The 16,858-nt window shown below is 67.6% G+C and overlaps 11 protein-coding genes across 11 annotated transcripts; 6 read left to right on the top strand and 5 right to left on the bottom strand.

The window, feature by feature from the left end:
* Window positions 1-89: 89 nt before the first annotated feature.
* On the top strand, window positions 90-1,475 carry MICPUN_60942 (predicted protein; the record flags this gene model as incomplete). Its single annotated transcript, XM_002508271.1, has 1 exon — window positions 90-1,475. One exon carries the CDS (start codon window positions 90-92, stop codon window positions 1,473-1,475), a length of 1,386 nt encoding a protein of 461 aa, XP_002508317.1.
* Window positions 1,476-1,563: 88 nt separating this feature from the next.
* On the bottom strand, window positions 1,564-2,672 carry MICPUN_53162 (predicted protein). The gene is made up of 3 exons (XM_002507990.1): window positions 2,541-2,672; window positions 2,123-2,209; window positions 1,564-1,953 (listed from the first exon to the last, which is right to left on the bottom strand). The coding sequence occupies exons 1-3, from the start codon at window positions 2,658-2,660 to the stop codon at window positions 1,708-1,710; spliced, it is 453 nt and encodes a 150-aa protein (XP_002508036.1). The 5' UTR covers window positions 2,661-2,672; the 3' UTR covers window positions 1,564-1,707.
* Window positions 2,673-3,075: 403 nt separating this feature from the next.
* On the top strand, window positions 3,076-3,999 carry MICPUN_60940 (predicted protein; the record flags this gene model as incomplete). Its single annotated transcript, XM_002508270.1, has 1 exon — window positions 3,076-3,999. The coding sequence occupies one exon, from the start codon at window positions 3,076-3,078 to the stop codon at window positions 3,997-3,999; it is 924 nt and encodes a 307-aa protein (XP_002508316.1).
* A 98-nt stretch (window positions 4,000-4,097) lies between these two features.
* Window positions 4,098-6,095, bottom strand: MICPUN_102027 (predicted protein; the record flags this gene model as incomplete). Its single annotated transcript, XM_002507989.1, has 1 exon — window positions 4,098-6,095. The coding sequence occupies one exon, from the start codon at window positions 6,093-6,095 to the stop codon at window positions 4,098-4,100; it is 1,998 nt and encodes a 665-aa protein (XP_002508035.1).
* A 234-nt stretch (window positions 6,096-6,329) lies between these two features.
* On the bottom strand, window positions 6,330-7,820 carry MICPUN_102026 (predicted protein; the record flags this gene model as incomplete). The annotated part of the gene is made up of 1 exon (XM_002507988.1): window positions 6,330-7,820. The coding sequence occupies one exon, from the start codon at window positions 7,818-7,820 to the stop codon at window positions 6,330-6,332; it is 1,491 nt and encodes a 496-aa protein (XP_002508034.1).
* A 56-nt stretch (window positions 7,821-7,876) lies between these two features.
* Window positions 7,877-8,421, bottom strand: MICPUN_60937 (predicted protein; the record flags this gene model as incomplete). The annotated part of the gene is made up of 2 exons (XM_002507987.1): window positions 7,877-7,993; window positions 8,341-8,421. 2 exons carry the CDS (start codon window positions 8,419-8,421, stop codon window positions 7,877-7,879), a joined length of 198 nt encoding a protein of 65 aa, XP_002508033.1.
* A 135-nt stretch (window positions 8,422-8,556) lies between these two features.
* On the top strand, window positions 8,557-9,126 carry MICPUN_108819 (predicted protein). Its single transcript, XM_002508269.1, has one exon. It carries the CDS (start codon window positions 8,609-8,611, stop codon window positions 8,903-8,905), a length of 297 nt encoding a protein of 98 aa, XP_002508315.1. The 5' UTR covers window positions 8,557-8,608; the 3' UTR covers window positions 8,906-9,126.
* A 762-nt stretch (window positions 9,127-9,888) lies between these two features.
* On the top strand, window positions 9,889-10,773 carry MICPUN_83927 (predicted protein; the record flags this gene model as incomplete). Its single annotated transcript, XM_002508268.1, has 1 exon — window positions 9,889-10,773. One exon carries the CDS (start codon window positions 9,889-9,891, stop codon window positions 10,771-10,773), a length of 885 nt encoding a protein of 294 aa, XP_002508314.1.
* Window positions 10,774-12,042: 1,269 nt separating this feature from the next.
* MICPUN_84421 (predicted protein) lies at window positions 12,043-13,413 on the top strand (the record flags this gene model as incomplete). The annotated part of the gene is made up of 2 exons (XM_002508267.1): window positions 12,043-13,058; window positions 13,302-13,413. Coding segments are annotated over 2 exons (1,128 nt in total), but the record flags the coding sequence as incomplete, so codon positions are not given.
* A 165-nt stretch (window positions 13,414-13,578) lies between these two features.
* Window positions 13,579-14,322, top strand: MICPUN_68421 (predicted protein; the record flags this gene model as incomplete). The annotated part of the gene is made up of 1 exon (XM_002508266.1): window positions 13,579-14,322. A coding segment is annotated over one exon (744 nt), but the record flags the coding sequence as incomplete, so codon positions are not given.
* A 1,437-nt stretch (window positions 14,323-15,759) lies between these two features.
* MICPUN_60934 (predicted protein) lies at window positions 15,760-16,682 on the bottom strand (the record flags this gene model as incomplete). The annotated part of the gene is made up of 2 exons (XM_002507986.1): window positions 15,760-16,287; window positions 16,386-16,682. 2 exons carry the CDS (start codon window positions 16,680-16,682, stop codon window positions 15,760-15,762), a joined length of 825 nt encoding a protein of 274 aa, XP_002508032.1.
* Window positions 16,683-16,858: the final 176 nt, after the last annotated feature.

Raw genomic sequence — 16,858 nt, 5'->3', positions numbered from 1 at the left:
GGTGAGACGGGAGGATCGCGCGTCGAGGGTCTCATCCGCGCGGGGCGGAACACGGGAGGAACACGGGCGCGTCGGCCCTTCCTCGAGAGATGTCGCCGGGAGACGCGGGTGGCGCACCCGCCGGGGAGGGTTCGGCCCCGTCGCCGTCGTCCCGCCCGAGCGCTAACAACGACGACGCCGTGTCGTCAGTGGCGCCGGATGGCACGATCGACCCGATGGTGGCGGAGGCGGAGCAGTCCGCGCTGACGCTGCTCCGGCGCGAGCTCGCCGCCAGCCGCCGAGCCACCGAGCGCGAGCGGCTGGTCGCCAAGCGCGCGTGCGAGCAGCTCGCGGCGGAGCGCGCAGCCTCGGCGGAGCGCGAGGAGGAACTCATGACGCTGGAGGCTCGGCTCGAGGCGCTGACGGAAGGGAGGGAGAGCGCCAGGGAGGAGGCGTTCCGCCGCGAAGCCTCGCCCTCGTCGTCGCCGCCGGACGACGACGACGACGACGACGACGATGCGAGGCGCGCGACGTCCCCGCCGGCCGCCGCCGAGCTCTTCAAAACGCCGCACGCGGCCGCCGACGAGGAGGAGGAGGAGGAGGAGGAGGAGGATGGGGAGGTATTTGTCGCGAGTGGCGTCCCCCCATCGCGAGGACGAGGAACGCTCGATCCCAGAGCCGTCGCCGCGGCCGAGGCCCTCCTCGCCCGCGCCGACGCCCTCGAGCACGAGCACGCGCGCGAGATCGCCGCGCTGAACGCCCGCGTGCGCGCGTTGGAGCGCGCGCTCTCATCCGCGGAGGGCGCGGCGGCGGTGGCGGAAGCTGCCGCCGCCGAGGCGCTGCGTCAACAGTCGCGGATGGCGACGCACCAGACTGCGGCGGCGCTCAGACGACGCGAGAGAGAGGAGGCGGAGGCGGAGGCGACGATAAGTGACTTGAAGAGGCGCCTCGAGCGGGAAAGGGAGCGCGCGGACGCGTGGAAGGCGCGCGCCATCGCCGCGGAGTCGAAGGCGGCCAAAGCGGCGGCAGAGGCCGAACAGCTGTGCGCACAGCTGGCGGCGGCACAGCTGCGCGCGGATTCGGCGCGGACGTCGCAGACATCGCGGGTCACGTTCGAGGAGAAGGTGGCGTCGTCCGCGTCGTTCGCCGCCGATGGAGGATCCGAGCTCGCGAAAGGCCCGTTCTCGAGGAAGCTCGCCAACGGCCGTCGGGTCCGCGTCGGGAGTCCGAGCTCGACGACGCCGGGTGACGCCGGGCGAAGGAGGCTCGGCTCGCTCGGTCGGTCGACGGCGGCGCCGAGCGCTCGGCTCGCGATCGCCCTCGCGGCCCGGGGCGGCAAAGGCGGGCGTCTCGACGTTAGCGAGTCCCGGGACGCGTTTCGGGCGTCGCTGCGGCGACAGGGCGAGGCTTTGGCGAGGCTCGCCGCGGGTCGCGTCGCGAGAAGGGCGGAGATGGCGGCGCTCCGGGACGCCGTCGACGCGATGGGCGTTACGTAGGACGGAATAGGCGGGTAGACGGTAGTAGACGGTAGGGAGCGCGCGTGGACGTCGTCGGTCGTCGATCTTCGTCGTCGTTCGTGGTTTCGTTTTAACGGAGTTAGTTATGTTACAGCCGGGTGTGCTACGAACCACCGGTGGAGTCCAACCGGTGCGCTAACTGAAAACCAAACCAGACAAGTAAGCAAATTGCTCCATCTGCGCGGCGACGGTGTTTCTCTCGATTGACGGCTTAGAACTCGCCGGACACCTTGTTCTTGAGGGCGTCGAACTGCTCCACGAGCTCCTTGCGGGAGTCCTTGTAGAGCACGTACCTGTACACGAACCAGGTGGAGTAACCGAGGCCGACGAGCTCCATCACCTTGGGGAGGATGGGGATGCTGTTGATGGCGCCGACGACGGTGCCGGAGAGCCACACGAGCGCCGCGCCGCCGGCGACGTAGGTGATCACCGCGGACTTGTTCTCGGTGTCCTCCCACTGCGGATCGACGAATGGTTTGGGACGGGGAAAGGTCAGCGAATAAGCAGAGGGAATGGTCGACGACGACGGCGAAGGCGGTTATTTCGCCCGTATTTTTCTCCTGGGGGGGTACCAATCTTGGCGGGAGCCGATCGTGGGCATGTGGCGTCGGGGCGAGGCGGCGTACCTTGTCGGCGATGGTCTTGAGGACCTCGTCGGTGCTGATCTTGGAGTCGGCGACAGCCTTGGTGGAGACCGCGCGCTTGACCGCGAGCTGGGGAGAGGGGCGACGACGGCGGGCGGGGGAGCGATCGGTCGTCAGCACGGAGAAGGAAGATCCGACGGGCGGTTCGGTGCGGGAGGGGAAAGAGATGTTTCGGCCGCGGCGTGATCACGCGCTCGGGGCGGGAATCCGGCGCGTCAACGCGCGGGAATCGCCCGGAACATGCACCGCGAAGGTCCCGACGAATTCGTCCCGTCGAGTTCGACGGGTTCACACCCTCGCGGCGCTCGTGAGGGCCCGGAAGCGGAACGCGCAGCGCAGCGCGAATCTTCTAAATATCGCGGAAAGAAATGACGCCGGAAGAAAGTCTCTTGTCGCTCACCTTGGGCTGCGCGAGCTTGGCGCCCTTGAAGGCGGTGGCCTTGAGGGTGCGGGCGGCGCGGGCCTTGGGGGCCACGACGCGGGTGGTGAGGATAGCGGAGGGGGCGACGACGGCGGCCATGTTTCCGGTGTGCTTAGGAAGTGATCCCGGGAGGGCCCGGCCGGTTGCGATATTTTCAAGCGAAAAAAGGCGGTGCTTCAAGCGTCGGCCACCAGCCAATGGCAGCGTGCCCTGCTGGCATTCAATTCGCGCAGAGTCACGAAATTTGAAACCGAGATACGCTTTTGTTTGTATCAGATTCAGTCACGGTCCGACCTTTGAAACTGGAAAACAACTTTCCGAACTTTTTGCATGGGGGACAGTCAGATGTTAACACGAAACTTGAAAAACCCGACGCTGAAACAGCGTGCGCCTCCGTTCGCGGGTGCTTTCGGCTCAAATTCGGCCCTTTTGACTCGTCGGCTTTTCGCCCCACCCACTTCAGAGGCGCGGGGATCGCGCCCGCCCGCCCGTGCCGTCCACTCGTGCCGCGGCGATGGTCGTCCTGGAGTTCGGAAACTCGTCCACGTGGGCGCTCAAGGCGCGCGAGCCCCCGGCCGACTCGTTCGAGGAGAAGGAGAAGCGCAAGAAGGCCGGGTTGGTGTCGCTGCGGAAGGTGCTCGCCGCGGACAAGCCATCGGGAGTGGCGAACGACGGGAGGACGGAGGTGGGCGGCGCCGCGACTTCGACGAACCGCAACTTCGCGCCGAGGAGCGCGTGGCCCGAGGGGAAGTTCACCATCACGTACCCCAAGGGGTACGACCCCGCGCTCGGTAAGTTCGTGGCGGGAGGCGCGGACGGGGGGGGTTCGGGAGCGGCACGGGTGGTCGTGCAGAAGCTCCCCGCCGCGGAGCGCGCGAGGCTCGAGGAGGAGGCGAGGGCCGTCGCGGAGGCGGCCGCGAGGGCTCGCGCGGAGGCGACGGACGCGCTGAACCTGGACGAGGAGTACCTGGAGAGGGTTCGCGCGCGGGACGAGCTCGCCAAGAGCAGGAGGAGAAGATCGGCAACCGCGGCGACGACGACGACGACGACGTCAACGACGACGTCAACGACGACGCCGGGCGCCAAACCCGCGCCGGACCCCGCGCTGCTCGCCGAGGTCGGCGTGGACGGCGCGTACATGGCGGCGCTCGCGGAGCAGGAGGAGAAGCGCAGGAAGGTGAGGGAAGCGCGCGCGGTCAAGGCGAAGGCGGCGGCGGCGTCGGCGGCGACGATGCGGCTCGCCGCGGTGTTCGCCGTTCGGGAATCCGACCCGGAGATGGCGGCGTACGCGCGGGCGTACGCGGACAGAGCCGGGGAACGGGCGGAGCAGCGCGAACTGGTCGCGGCGTCGCGCAAAGCCGCCTGCAAAGAGGCGGCCGCCGTCGCCGTCGACGACGCGGGAAAAGCAAAGCGGGGGAAGCGACGGCGCGTCGCGTGAAGCGACGTTTTCCGAGACGAAATCGTAGACGCCGACGCTTGAACACTTACGGTGGATTAACTCTTACTTATTACGAAGGTAGCACTTAGCGGCTCGCGTCAATCCTCCCCGCCCCGCTTCGCATCCCCGTCGCCCCCGCTCGGAGAGAGCGCCTCCGCGAGATCCTCCCACCCCTCGGCGCCGCCCTCCACCGCGAACGGCGCTCTCTCCGCGCTCGACAGCAGCACCTTCTGGTGTTGCCACCCCGCGCGTGTCAGCTCCGCCATGAACGCGTCGACGTCCGCCGCCGCCCGTGACGCGCTCTCCTCCAGCGCCCACCGCCTCGCGGCGTCCGCGTCCAGATCGGCCCGAAACGGCAGGTGCCGCAGGTGCGCCACCTGCAGCATCCCCCGCAACACGTCCCGGCTCGTCGCGCCCTGACGAAGGGACAGGTACGCGGTGCCCTTGACGCCTCGAGCCTTCTTCCCCCTCGCGACGACGCCGCATCGCTCGCCGACCGCCTCCGCGAAGCGCAGCGCGGGGTTCGCCTTGGACTTACCCGGAACGTAGGTGAGCACGTAGGGACGCCCTCGTGAAGTCCCTTCAATCATCGATCGATCGCCTTCGATCATCGATCGATCGCCTTCGATCATCGATCGATCGCCTTCGACGATCGATCGATCCACCCCGACAGATAGCGCGTTCGCGAGCGCGTTTGGGGTCGGGCACGCCTCGTGCAGACCGGCGACGCGAAGGGGCAGGGTGGACTCGTCCATCCTCGCCGGGATGAACAGACGCTCCGCGTCGGACACGTACTTTGTGCCCGGCACGGTTCCGACGTTTATCCAGTGATCGCATATGATCTCCGCGCGCTCCTTGTTGATGGTCGTGAGCTGCACAGCCTTGAGCTCGCGGTATATGCAGTACAAATCCATCGTCGCCAACGGGATGAAGGCGACGAACGGGATGATCAGCCGAGCCCTGTCGTTGACGACTTTTCCGGTGAGTCCGGTGGCCAAAACCGCGACGGCGAGGCCGAGGTTATCGGCCACCACCTGCTGCGCGCTCGTCTTGGCCGCCACCTCCGCCAGGTTCTCCTCCAACACGAACGATCTCTGTATGGGCGCCCTCACCACGTTCGCGGTGGTTATTCCCACGCTCTTGCCTATGTTGGCGAGCGTCGCCAGCGCCAGAAACTTTTTGGGAAAAAACGGCGTGATCATCTCGACGAGCGACGACGCGTCGTACACGACGGAGGACGTGAACCGAAATCGCTTCACGTCGGAATCGAACTCCCGACCAAAGTTCGCGGCGACGCCGAGCTTACCGAGTCGGCCCAGACCGTCCTTCAGCACCCAGTTGATGGCCGCCGCCGCGGGTAACCGCCTACTCGCGCCCATGCCGATGGCCGCCAACATCTGCTGCGTGGCGAAGACGGTTATGCACGAGCTCGCCATCCTCTGCAGGAAGCGAAACTTGGCGTACTCCCAGTAGTCCTCGGTGACGGACTCGCGCGCGGGAAAGAGCGAGTTGCGCGCGCGCACCGCCGTGCGCTCCATTCGCCGAAACTGCACCGCCGCCGCGTTGACCTTGCCGTGATGCCCCCCTCGCCGTCGGGGGTCGGTACCCGAGCCCGCCGTCCCTTCGCGATGCTTGATCGCGTCTTGCTCCTCGGGCAGCAGGAGGCGGACGATACCGCGGTCGAGGCAGTACTGCCGCGGTTCGCCCCCGGGCTTCACCTCCCACAGCGGCAGCAGACGAAGGCCGTTGTACGTCGGTCGGCGCGTGCGACGGGGCGTGGGACGCGACGATTTATCGGCGGTGGCGGTCGTGGGGTCGGATGGGACGGCGGCCGCTTCGGGCGCGGCGGCGCGCGCGCCGCGGTCGTCGACGCCGACGACGGGCGCGGCGGCGATCCCGGAGATGATCTCCGCCGCGGATTCGCCGAACCCCCAGGGCGCGCCCGCGCGGCCCATCCCGACGCAGGCCATCAGCGGCGGCGCGCGCCATCGAGCCCGCCGCGCACGACGGCTGCGAAGCTCCGCCTCCGACAGCCTCAGCGTGAACCCCGCGCGGGGCGACGCCGACGCGCGATCCGCGCGCATTCGTTGGGCCATCCGGGGAGCCGAAACCCGACGGATCGACCCCGGACCGGGCGCGCGCGGGGGGAAGGTGCTGGGCCCGCGTCTCGGATTTTCAGTGTCACGCAGTCGGTGGACGGGAGACGACGCGACTTTTTTACTTCTCGACTGATGATGATCGACTGGTTATTATCACGGGCAAACCACGCCGCGCCGAACGCTCCGACTCGCCCACGCCGCGGCCACCACCTCACACATTCGTCCACCCTCTCACGTGGTGTACTCGGCGTTGATCTTGACGTAGTCGTACGTCAGGTCGCACCCCCACGCGCTCCCTTCGAAAGCCCCGTTCCCGACGGCGACGTCGACTATCACGGTGCCGTGCACAGCCGTGGTGTCTCGCAGGTACGCGGACGCCTCCTTGGCGTCGTAATCGAGCGGCTGACCGTTCTCCATGAGGAGGTGCGGGCCGAGCTGGATCCGAAGGTCCTCCTGCTCGAAGTGCACGCCAGAGTACCCCGCGGCGCACGCGAGTCGGCCCCAGTTGGGATCGTGCCCGAAGATGGCCGACTTGGCCAGCGACGACGACACCACGGACCTCGCGACGACGCGGGCATCCTCGAGGGATTGCGCACCTCGGACGTTGCACTCGATGAGGCAGGTGGCGCCCTCGCCGTCCCACGCGATGGACTTGGCGATTCCGACGCACACCGCCGTCAGCGCCGCCTCCAGTTTCTCAGCCTCCGGAGACCCGGCGACGATGGCGTCCCCACCCGCCGCGCCAGACGCGAGACCGATGACGCAGTCGTTGGTGCTCGTGTCGCCGTCGACGGAGATCTGGTTGAACGAGTTCTGCGCCGCGCGCTTGACCATGACGCTCCAACACTCGGGCTCGACGACGGCGTCGCACGTGACGACTCCCAACATGGTGGCCATGTTCGGGTGGATCATGCCGCTGCCCTTGCCCATGCCCCCGATGCGCACCTTCTTCCCGCCGAGTAAGCCGCCGCCGCCGAGGTCAACCTCCACCGCGAGCGTCTTACGAACCAGGTCCGTGGTGCAGATGGCGGTCGCCGCGGCGTACGCGGCCTCCTTGGTGGACTTGAGGTTGCCCGCGAGCGCGGGCACCGCGCCCATGAGCTCGTCCATCTTGATGCGCTTGCCGATGACTCCGGTGGATTGTAGCAACACGTCGTCGGCGTCGCATCCGAGAGCCTCCGCGACGGTGGCGGCGGAGCGGACCGCGTCCTCCATGCCGAGCACGCCGGTCGCGGCGTTCGCCTGACCGGCGTTGGCGAGGACCGCGCGGACGGTGCGCTTATCGGGCTTGGCGAGGACTTCGCGGCAGTACTGCACGGGAGCCGCGGCGACTCTGTTCTTGGTGAAGACGCCTCCGACGACGGCGGGTTTGTCGGCGACGATGAGGCAGCAGTCCGCCTGATTCTTACCGCTCTTGCGCAGCTTCGCCTTGAACGCGGCCGCCTTGAACCCCTTGGGGGCGCAGACGCCGCCGTCGATGACCTTCCACGCGCCCGTCGGGACGAGATCCTTGATGGGCGCATCCGGGATGGTAAACTCGTCGGACTTGTAATTCACGGCGGGGGGTTTGGCGTCGTCGGCGGAGGCTTTCGGGACGAGGACGTTCGCGCGGCGGAGGGGAACGACGGATCGTTCGACGCCTCTCTTCTTGGTGGCGTCAGTGACGCGTCGCGCGGTCGCGAACTGCGTCGGGACGGAGCGGACAGCCGCGTGCGCGTGCATGGCGGCGCCTGGGCGAATCTTGAAAGTTTCTTCTCTCCTCGCTCTTAACGGGGCGATCAGAGGTTGCGGTCGCTGAGGAAGCGCACGAGGTCGCCGAAGACTCGGTCGACGGAGGAGTTCCAGGTACGAACGACGCCGAGACGCGCTCTCGATCCGAACACCGGTTCGTCCGCCTGCGCGCGTTGAGGACGGGGATGGACCGTCAGTCTAGGTGCCGACCGCGACCCTAGTTTTTTTTGGTTGTTAGGGATTGACATCGAAAAGCGCGTGGGCCGATGGCGCACCGGAAGTGGGGCGGCGGGAGGGGGCGGCGAGGGGAACTTGTCCGCTAACGCCGACGTGGAGCTCCAGAGGGAGCGCTGCGAATCGATGGAGGGGTCGGAGCGGCGAGGTCAGCGTCGCGTGTCGATTCGGAGCGCGGTTCGTCGCTTCCGGACGGGCTCGGATGGAAGTTTCTCAACCGCGGGTTGGATCACAGCTGTGTCGCCCGAGCGCCGGCGACGGGGCCGCGAGGACGCACCCGAATGTCGATGAAGGAAACCGCGCCGGTGATGAGGCCGAGAGAGGTCCACAGCAAACGCTCCTGACGCACAATGGACATCAACGGGCGATCACGGCGTCTACGGCGAGTGAACGGCCGCACCGCGTCAACGCGCTAAAACTCAACAGCTGAGAGCTTGGTGAGAGTTCCCTGCAAAACTCTCGCCAGCTCGCGGCTCGGGTCAGTTTGCGCGGGCACGGCGGTGGCGCTCCGCGAACTCGTCGCACGCGTCGGGCGGGGTTGCGGGATGCCCGCGCCGGACGGAATAGACCACGCGCACAAGAACAGGTGCATCCAGGAGGCATCCGCGGCGGGCGTCAAGGGAGCGGCGTTCGGCATCGCGATATCCGCGCCCCTCGTCTACCTCGCCCATCGTCTCAGTCCGAGGTTCGCCACGTTCACCACGTCCACCAAGACGGGTCTCGTGGTCACGCCGTTCTTCGGGTTCTTCTTCCTGAACAGCGAGCTGGCCATGAACGCGTGTGCGCAGAGACGAGCGGAGTTCGCGGCGGCGGCGGCGGCGGATGGGGAGACGCCCAAGTGAGGTGACGAGAGAAGACTTTGATTGATGCGGACCTTGGGCACAACCTGTGACGAGAGTCTTTGCTTGGCGCCCGTGGGACGATGGACGAGAGGGGCGGCGAGGATGGGAACACGAGAGGGAGCGGTGGCACGGCGGCGCGACGGAGGAGGCGTTAGGTAGTCTACGATAGTCGGCGTCGGGGGCGTAGCGCTCGCCCCCGCAGCTTGCAAACAGCAAACAGCAAACAAGGCACATTTCCGGCCAACTGCGTGTCAGTCAGACTGTCAGATGGAGCGTGTGGCGGCCACGTCTCCCTCCTGGCCAAATTCGAGGTCGACGTCACGCACACGCGCGCGCGCTTCCGACGCACGAGGCGGACCCGCGCCACCCACCTTCCCGTCAACACCCTCAGACCATCGACCATGGCGCAGGACGGGTGCCAGCCGATGGAGCGCTTCGCCTTCGCCAAGAACGGCAGCGCGCAAAAGTCGTGGGCGTTCTGCCCGTCGTCTCGAGCGCCCGAGTACAACGGCGGCGCCCACCCCGGGATGGGCGGCGTCCGCGGCGGGACCTACGAGCAGCGCCCTTACTCCGTGTCCGGCTACGTCAACGGATACAACCCCTCGCTCCCGGCGTACCCGCCCACGCGCGCGCAGCTCGAAGCGCAGGCCGCGGCGGCCCGCCGCCCGGGCCCAACCGGCGGCCGATCGGGCGAGATCTCCGAGATGATGTCCCGGCAGGTGGAGTTTGAGCGCGCGCGCGCCGCGGGCAAGATGCCGCCGCCCCCGGGCCAGGACTTCAGCAAGCTCTCCGAGTCCTACAACGGCGGCATGTCCTACTCCGGCCACGGCGCCTGGGACGGACCCGCGCCCCGCGGCGATCCCTCCAAGCCAGCCCCCGGAACCCCGTACTATCTCAAAACGCCACCCGAGCCCATCCACGATCCTTCCAAGGAGGAACGCGACGTCCCCTTGGGCGTCGGCGTGGACGCGGGCCGCCTGCCCATGCTCGGCGTGGACTCGGCGCACGCCGCTAAGGGCCTCAAGCTCGGGTACAGGCACGTGCGATGCGGCACGGCGTCGGGCGATAAGAACATCATCGACGCCGGCGCAGCCATCGCCTCTATCATTGCGTCTGGCGTCGCTCGAGAATCCATCTACGTCAGCGCGAAGATCGCGCCGGGCGAGATGGCCGACCCGTCATCGGCGTGCGACGCGGTGCTCAAGGAGCTCGGCGTCGACAAGCTCGACCTGCTCTCCATCGAGTGGCCCGTCGGCGGCGCGGACGCGGTGCGCGACTGCTGGCGTAAGATGGAGGCGCTCGTAGACGCGGGAAAAACCGTGGCGCTCGGGCTGTGCAACGCGTCCGTCCCGGTTGTCGAATCCGTGTGCAAAGACGCGAGGATCAAGCCCGTCGTGAACGAGGTGGAGGCGCACCCGCTCATGGCGCACCGCAAGCTCGTCGGCGTGTGCAGGAGGTACGGCGTCGTGCCCGCGGCCAACGCGCCCCTCGGGATGAGCAACGCATCGTCCGATAATCCGCTGGTGACGCATCCGAAGATGGCGGAGGCGATGGCGGTCACCGGCGAGGGGAAACCGGCTGGGCAAACCCCGGAGCAGATCCTGGCGAGGTGGAGCGTGCAGCGCGGGGTGCCCCTCGTCGTCGACGCCGGCGCGAGTGACGCGATCGTCGAGGCGATCGCGCGATGCCACGACTTTAGGCTGCTCAACGCGCAAAAGGCGGCGGTGGACGCGATGGAGCCGCCGCCGCGCGTGGGTGGGACGCGGTTCGTGTCACCCCCGCCCGGGGTTGACTTCGCGTTCGACGATCCGTTCCTCGGCGGGGTGGCGCGGCCGGGGCTCGAGCTGGAGAAGGCCGGTCTCCTCTGAGCGTGATCGGGGTGGGTTGCTAAGTTGACGAGGCTGTGCAAATACTCTTGCAAATTTTCTCAGCCCGCGACGCTTCGTCTTCTCTCGTCCGAGCCAAATGCGCCTTTCGCCTCCTCGCTCGCGCACACTCGACCGCGCCGCTCCGCCATGCCCCGCCCCCCTCGTCTCTCGTCTCGCCCCGCGTCGACGTATCGCGTCGCGATCGTGCTCGCGTCCGCACTGCTGTGCGCGCTTCCGTCCGGCGCGCGCGCCTCGTGGGCGTACCAGCCGCGCATCTGCCCCGGGGGCGACTGCGCGGGCGCGGAACCGTCGCTCGCGGCGTGGCAGCGGGACGTGCGCGCGCTGCAGGCGCTGTGGCGCGACTGCGGCACCGCCTTCACGGAGTACGTGCTCGGAGGCATGGATTCGATATGGTCGGACGTGTTCACCTTCGACGGCGGCCTGGACGCGTGGATCGCGCTTTGCCCCGCGGCGTCGCAGGGCGCGGAGATCGGGTGCGTGGACGGCAGGGTCCGGCATCTCGCGCCCACCCCCGCGTACCTCCCGCTCGCGTGCCGGAACGATCGCGACGTCGCCCCGGAGCTCGCGGATCTCACCGAGGTCACCACGATCGACATGTCCGGCGTCTTCGCTCGCTCAAACCTGGACGTCAACCTCGTCGCCGAGCACCTGCTCGAGCTCCCGAACCTCCGCGATCTCCACCTCTCCAGAAACCGGCTCACGGGCGAGCTTCAACGCGGCTGTGACGGCTTCTGCACGGATTCCGGCGCATCCCGGCCCCGCGTGCGAACGCTGCGCCTGGACAACAACGACCTCACCGGCGTGGATCTCAGCGGGTGGGGGTTCGTCGACCTGGAGGAGCTCCACCTGGGCAATAACCGCCTTCGCGGCCCGCTCCCGGACAACTGGTCGGGCCTCAAAAATCTCAAAGTTTTAAACGCGGCGCAAAACGCAGAGCTGGACGGATCCGTCCTTCCCGCGTCGTGGTTCGCGAGCGACGGCATGATCGCGCTGGAGAACATCGACATGACGGGGTGTAAGCTCGCCGGGTCGTTGCCCGCGGGAGCGGGAAACCTCGGCGAACTTTCGCTGAGGACGATCATGCTCGGGGCTAACAACTTCGAGGGCGACGCCCCGCCGAATCTTCTCATCGCTCATCCGGAGCGTCTGGAACACGTCGATTTATCTGGAAACCATCTCACCGGCCCCATCCCCTCGGCGCACGCGGGGTTCACGGAGCTGAAGCACCTGGACGTGAGCGATAACAAGATGACGGGGTCGCCGCCGCTGTTCACCGACGCGCCTTTCCTTTCGCACTACGACGTCTCAAAGAATACCCTCGACGGCACCGTTCCGGACATGTGCGGCGCCCCGGGCATCACTCGCCTCTACCTGAACAGCAATAAGCTCACGGGCGCACTACCCGACATGTCCTGCATCAGCACGCTATACGAGTTGGACGCCAGCGTCAACAAGCTGACGTCGCTGACAGGTGACTGGCTCGGGAGCATCTACCCGTTGCAGAAAGTGAACGTAGCCGATAACCAGCTCACCGGTGAGCCCCCGGCCGTGCTCTGCGGGCAGCTCATGAAGACCCTGAACCTCGGGAACAACATGCTGCGCGGATCCATACCTGAGAGCGTCGGAAACTGCGTGAGGCTCGAGGTTTTGGACCTCAGCTTCAACCCAAACGCGTTGGGCGACGGACTCTTTGACGACGCGCCAGCCGGGACGATGCCCACCGCCGCTGCCATGTCCAAGCTGACCAAGCTCACCTCGCTCGCCCTCTCCGGGCTCGGTCTGCAGGGCGAGCTGCCGGCGTCCATCTTTGCGCTGCAAAACCTGAGGGAGCTCGACCTCTCGCACAACGCCCTCACGGGTGTCGTCGCGGAAGTTCCCCCCGGGTCGCTCGTCGAGCTGCGAAAGATAAACCTCGCCGGTAACAAAATCGCGGGGTCGGTGCCGCTGTCGTTGCTCACCCTGCCGCAGCTCACGGACGTGGACGTCAGCGACAACGCGCTCACGAGCGTCGAGGAGCCGAACGTCCTCGCGGACGTGGACCTCGCGACGATCGTCTCGATTAACCTGGCTGATAACAACCTCGTCGCCTTCCCGACGGTGCTTCGCCGAGCGTCCGGGTTGAAAATTTTGGACCTCACGCGAAACTCAATCGCGGGCGAGGTTCCCCAGTGGCTGTGCCACAGCTCCGCGCTACAAATGCTGCTGCTCGGGAGCAACGCCCTGCGCGGGGGCGTGCACGAGTGGCTCACGTCAACGGCGGCCAAGTTGAACGAGCTGACAACCCTGACGCTGGACGACAACCCGGGCGTACACGGCCCCGGCGCCGACTGGCCCGAGCTCGCCAGGCTCGAATCTCTCCGGAACCTCCGCATCGCCAACGCGGGATCGTTCGGCGACTTCCCCGTGCCGCTGCCGCTCCCGAAGCTCCAGGCGTTTCACGCCCCGAACGCGGGTCTGACCGGGACGCTGCCGGGCGACATGTTCGATACGACGCCGGCGCTGCAGAGGCTGGACCTCTCCGGGAACTCGCTGGAAGGCGCGATTCCACCGAGCGTCTCGTCGCACCCGGTGCTGACGCACCTATACCTGAGCGACAACGCGTTCGACGGGACGTTTCCGCCGCTTCCCGCGACGGTTCTCGTCAGGGCGGACGCCACGGACGGGACGAGCGTGGACTTTACCGACTCTGGAAGCTTCCGGTGCCCGCTTCCGGAGAACAGATCCGCGTACTCGACGGCGACGTGCGAGTGCGGACCGGGGTTCGCCGGGCCCGACGGGGGCAGGTTTACATGCGTCGCGTGCGCCCGCGGGACGTTCGCGGGCGACGCGGGGACGGATGCGTGCGTCGCGTGCCCCGCGGGGTCCTTCGCCAACGCGACGGGCGCGACATCGTGCGTCGAGTGCCAACCGGGGTCCTTCGCTAAAGAGGAAGGAGCGTCGGGTTGCGAGGCGTGCCCGAAGGGGAGCGCAAACGCCGACGTCGGCGCCGCCGCGTGCGTTGCGTGCCCCGCGGGGTCCTTCGCCGACGCCGAGGGTGCGCTCGCGTGCGCCGAGTGCGAACCCGGGTCCTTCGCCGCGGAGGGCGGGGCGTGGGAGTGCGGGGTTTGCGACGCGGGGTCGTTCTCGAGCGACCCCGGGTCGACGGGATGTACGAAATGCGAGCCCGGCGAATTCCAAGCCCAAACCGGGCGAACGACGTGCGAGAAGTGCCCGCAGGGTAAGGCGAGCGCCGGCGCCGGCGCGAGCTCGTGCGTCGCGTGCGCCGCCGGGAGCTACGCGCCCGACGAGGGTCTCGAGCAGTGCGAGGTTTGCGGTGCCGGCGCGTACCAGGAAAAAACCGGCAAGGCGTCTTGCGACGTGTGCCCCGCCGGGACTTTTAGTAACGCCACCGGCGCTACCGACGCGAGCGCGTGCGAGCCGTGCCCGCCCGGCACGCACGCCGGCGGCGTCAGGAGCTCCGACTGCGCGCCGTGCCCGGCCGGTGCGTACGCCCCCGACGCCGGTTCCGTCGAATGCGCGACGTGCCCGGTCGGGTCTTCTCCGGAGAACGACGCGACCCGATGCGAGTGCGATCCCGGGCACGTGGTGATTTCTTCCTCCGGGGACTCGGCTGTCGGGGACTCGTCGTCGCCATCCTCCGCCCAGCAGAGCGGGTCCGGAGACTCCGCTTTCGCGTGCGAGCCGTGTCCGCCCGGCACCCGCGCGAGGACAAAGCTCGTCGCCCTCGCGCTGGCGCGCGTGTGCGAGCGGTGTCCCAACGGCACAATCGCATTCGACGCCGGATCGGACGAGTGCGACCGGTGCGAGTTGGGAACGACGAGCGACTCGACGAACACGCGATGCGTCGCGGTCCCCACCCCCACCGCCTCGTCTTCCTCTCCCGCTTCCACGTCTTCCGCGAACGCCACGGACGAGTACAAAGACCTACTGGCGTCGTACGTCGCCGCGGCCAAGGACGGCGCCGAGACGCCAGTCACCGCGGTTGGCTTTTTCGTCCTGCTGGGGGTGGTCGCAACCTGCTGCGGCTGCTTCGCCGGGTGGTATCGCAGGAGACGGGCGAGGCTGCGGCAGCTGGCGCTCGAGCGCGAGTTACTCGTCGAGGAGGCGGAGTCCGACATGGCGCGTGGGAGGCCGCCGAGGAGGGCGACCATCTACGCGCTCGCGGGCGTGGACGCCGAGGCGGCGGAGCTCGACGAAGATTTAGCCGGCGACGGCGTCTCGCTGATGCGCCGAACGCGGACGCGGTCGCATCACTATCGTGGAGACCGCGGGGGCTTTCGCGGCGGCGGCGGCGGCGGCGGTTCGGCTCGAAACGGTCGAAACGGTCGAAACGGTCGAAACGGTCGAAACGGTCGATCGTCGAGCGCGCTGTACAAGGCGGCGAGGCGAGCATCCGGGCTTCAAGCGCCGAGAACTCGCGGGGGTTACGACCGCGTCGGTTTGGACTTCACCGACGACGATGGCTTCACCGACGACGGCGACTTGTTCGAGCCGGACCCCGAGGACCCAACGGAGGAGTTCGAGTTTGACGAATCCGACGAGGACGGCGAGGAGAGGCGGCGGCGGGCGAAGGGTAGGCCGAGGCGGCCGTCCGCGAGCCCGCCGCCGGCAGACTCGAAGAAGCCCTCGTCGTCCTGGTGGAAGAAGGTCACCAACTCCGGATCGAAGGGAAACGCGAGGATGAAAGATAAGGGCGGGAGGCGCCCGAGCCTTCCGTACCATCCCACCGACGACATCGCGTCAATCGCGGAGGTTGTCGTCGAGGAGCACGATCGCGGCCGTAAGTGAAGTGTATATACCAGGTAATTTCAGTTACGATGGCATTACGATCGGGCGCGGCGTCGCTCTCGGACGTCGCGTCCGCGAGGGCCCTCGGTTCGCGTCTCCTCCTCCTCCTCCTCGCGTGTGATCCGTTTGGGTCCCTTATTTTTTTTAGTCGGTGCGCGTCGATTAACCCTCAAGGCGTCATGATGCCGCAGCCTTGGCCGCCCTCTTCCTCTCCTCCGCCTCCCTCCGACGCGCCTTGTCCTCCTCGATCGCGCGCCTCGCCTCCTCCTTCTGCCGCGCGGCGTCGTCCTTCTCCCTCGTCTTGGCGCGCTCGTGCCTCTCCGTCTTCTCGCGGCACAGGCGTAGATTCTTTCGAAGCACGTCCTCCGCGATGCGGAGCAGTTCAATGCAATGCGCGGTGTCCTCGCACCGGTAGTATCCCTCGTAATCGAGCGCGACTTTCCTCCAGCCCGCGGCGGCGAGGAACTCCTCCCCGCCGCGACACGCCAGCACCTTCTGCGTCATCGTCCTCGACGTCGCCTTGACGCGTCGGTACCGATCGTCGCTCGGGTTATCGACTACGTTTTTGCATAGGGTGTGGAGGGTGACCACGCACTGCTCCTGGAGGGGCGGGGGGTTGACCAGGGGGTTGAGGATGGCGGTCACCGCGCGGATCAGCCTCTCCTTGGCCTCGGCGGTCCCGTCCCGCGAATCCGGGGACTCGGCCTGCGATGGGTTAGTTTCGTAGGGTGGATGCGGTGTCAGCGTTCGTCTCTCATCAGCGGGGGTTTCTCTCGGAACAGGAGACGGAGGGTTGGACCGACCTCGTTCTGGGGTGACGTCGGCTGGACGGCGGCTGCCGCCGCTCGTGCCGCCGCAGCCTCCGCGGCGGCGGCGCGAGCCCTCCGCGCGTCTCGTTCCACGCTCTCGGCGCTTCTCTGAGCCGGCGTCGCGTCCCGGGCGACAGCCCCGGTGGCGTTGGCGAACCTAGCCCCGGCGACTGTCGCGGCGCGGGGCGCGCCGTGACGCGCGCGGCCGCGCTCGTCGGAGTCGGAGTCGGATTCGGAGTCGGACCCCGACTCCCTCGCCGTATCCTCTCGCGAGTCTTGACCCGCGCTCATGTCCACACTGCGCGAACCCGCGCGCCAATCTCCGTCGTCGTTACCTCCAATGCGCCCCGCGATAACGCACGACGGAGACCTCGACTCACAAAAAGGTGAGGATTTTCATCCTCGCCAATGAGGATCTATGTACTCCCTGATACCTTCGTATCTGTTAAAATGTGTCTCAGATTCGA

This window comes from Micromonas commoda, chromosome 8, assembly GCF_000090985.2.
Source record: "Micromonas commoda chromosome 8, complete sequence".
In the NCBI taxonomy this organism is placed as follows: Eukaryota; Viridiplantae; Chlorophyta; class Mamiellophyceae; order Mamiellales; family Mamiellaceae; genus Micromonas; species Micromonas commoda.
The sequence above is the reverse complement of the archived record's forward strand: the minus strand, read 5'-3'. Positions and strand labels throughout refer to the sequence as shown.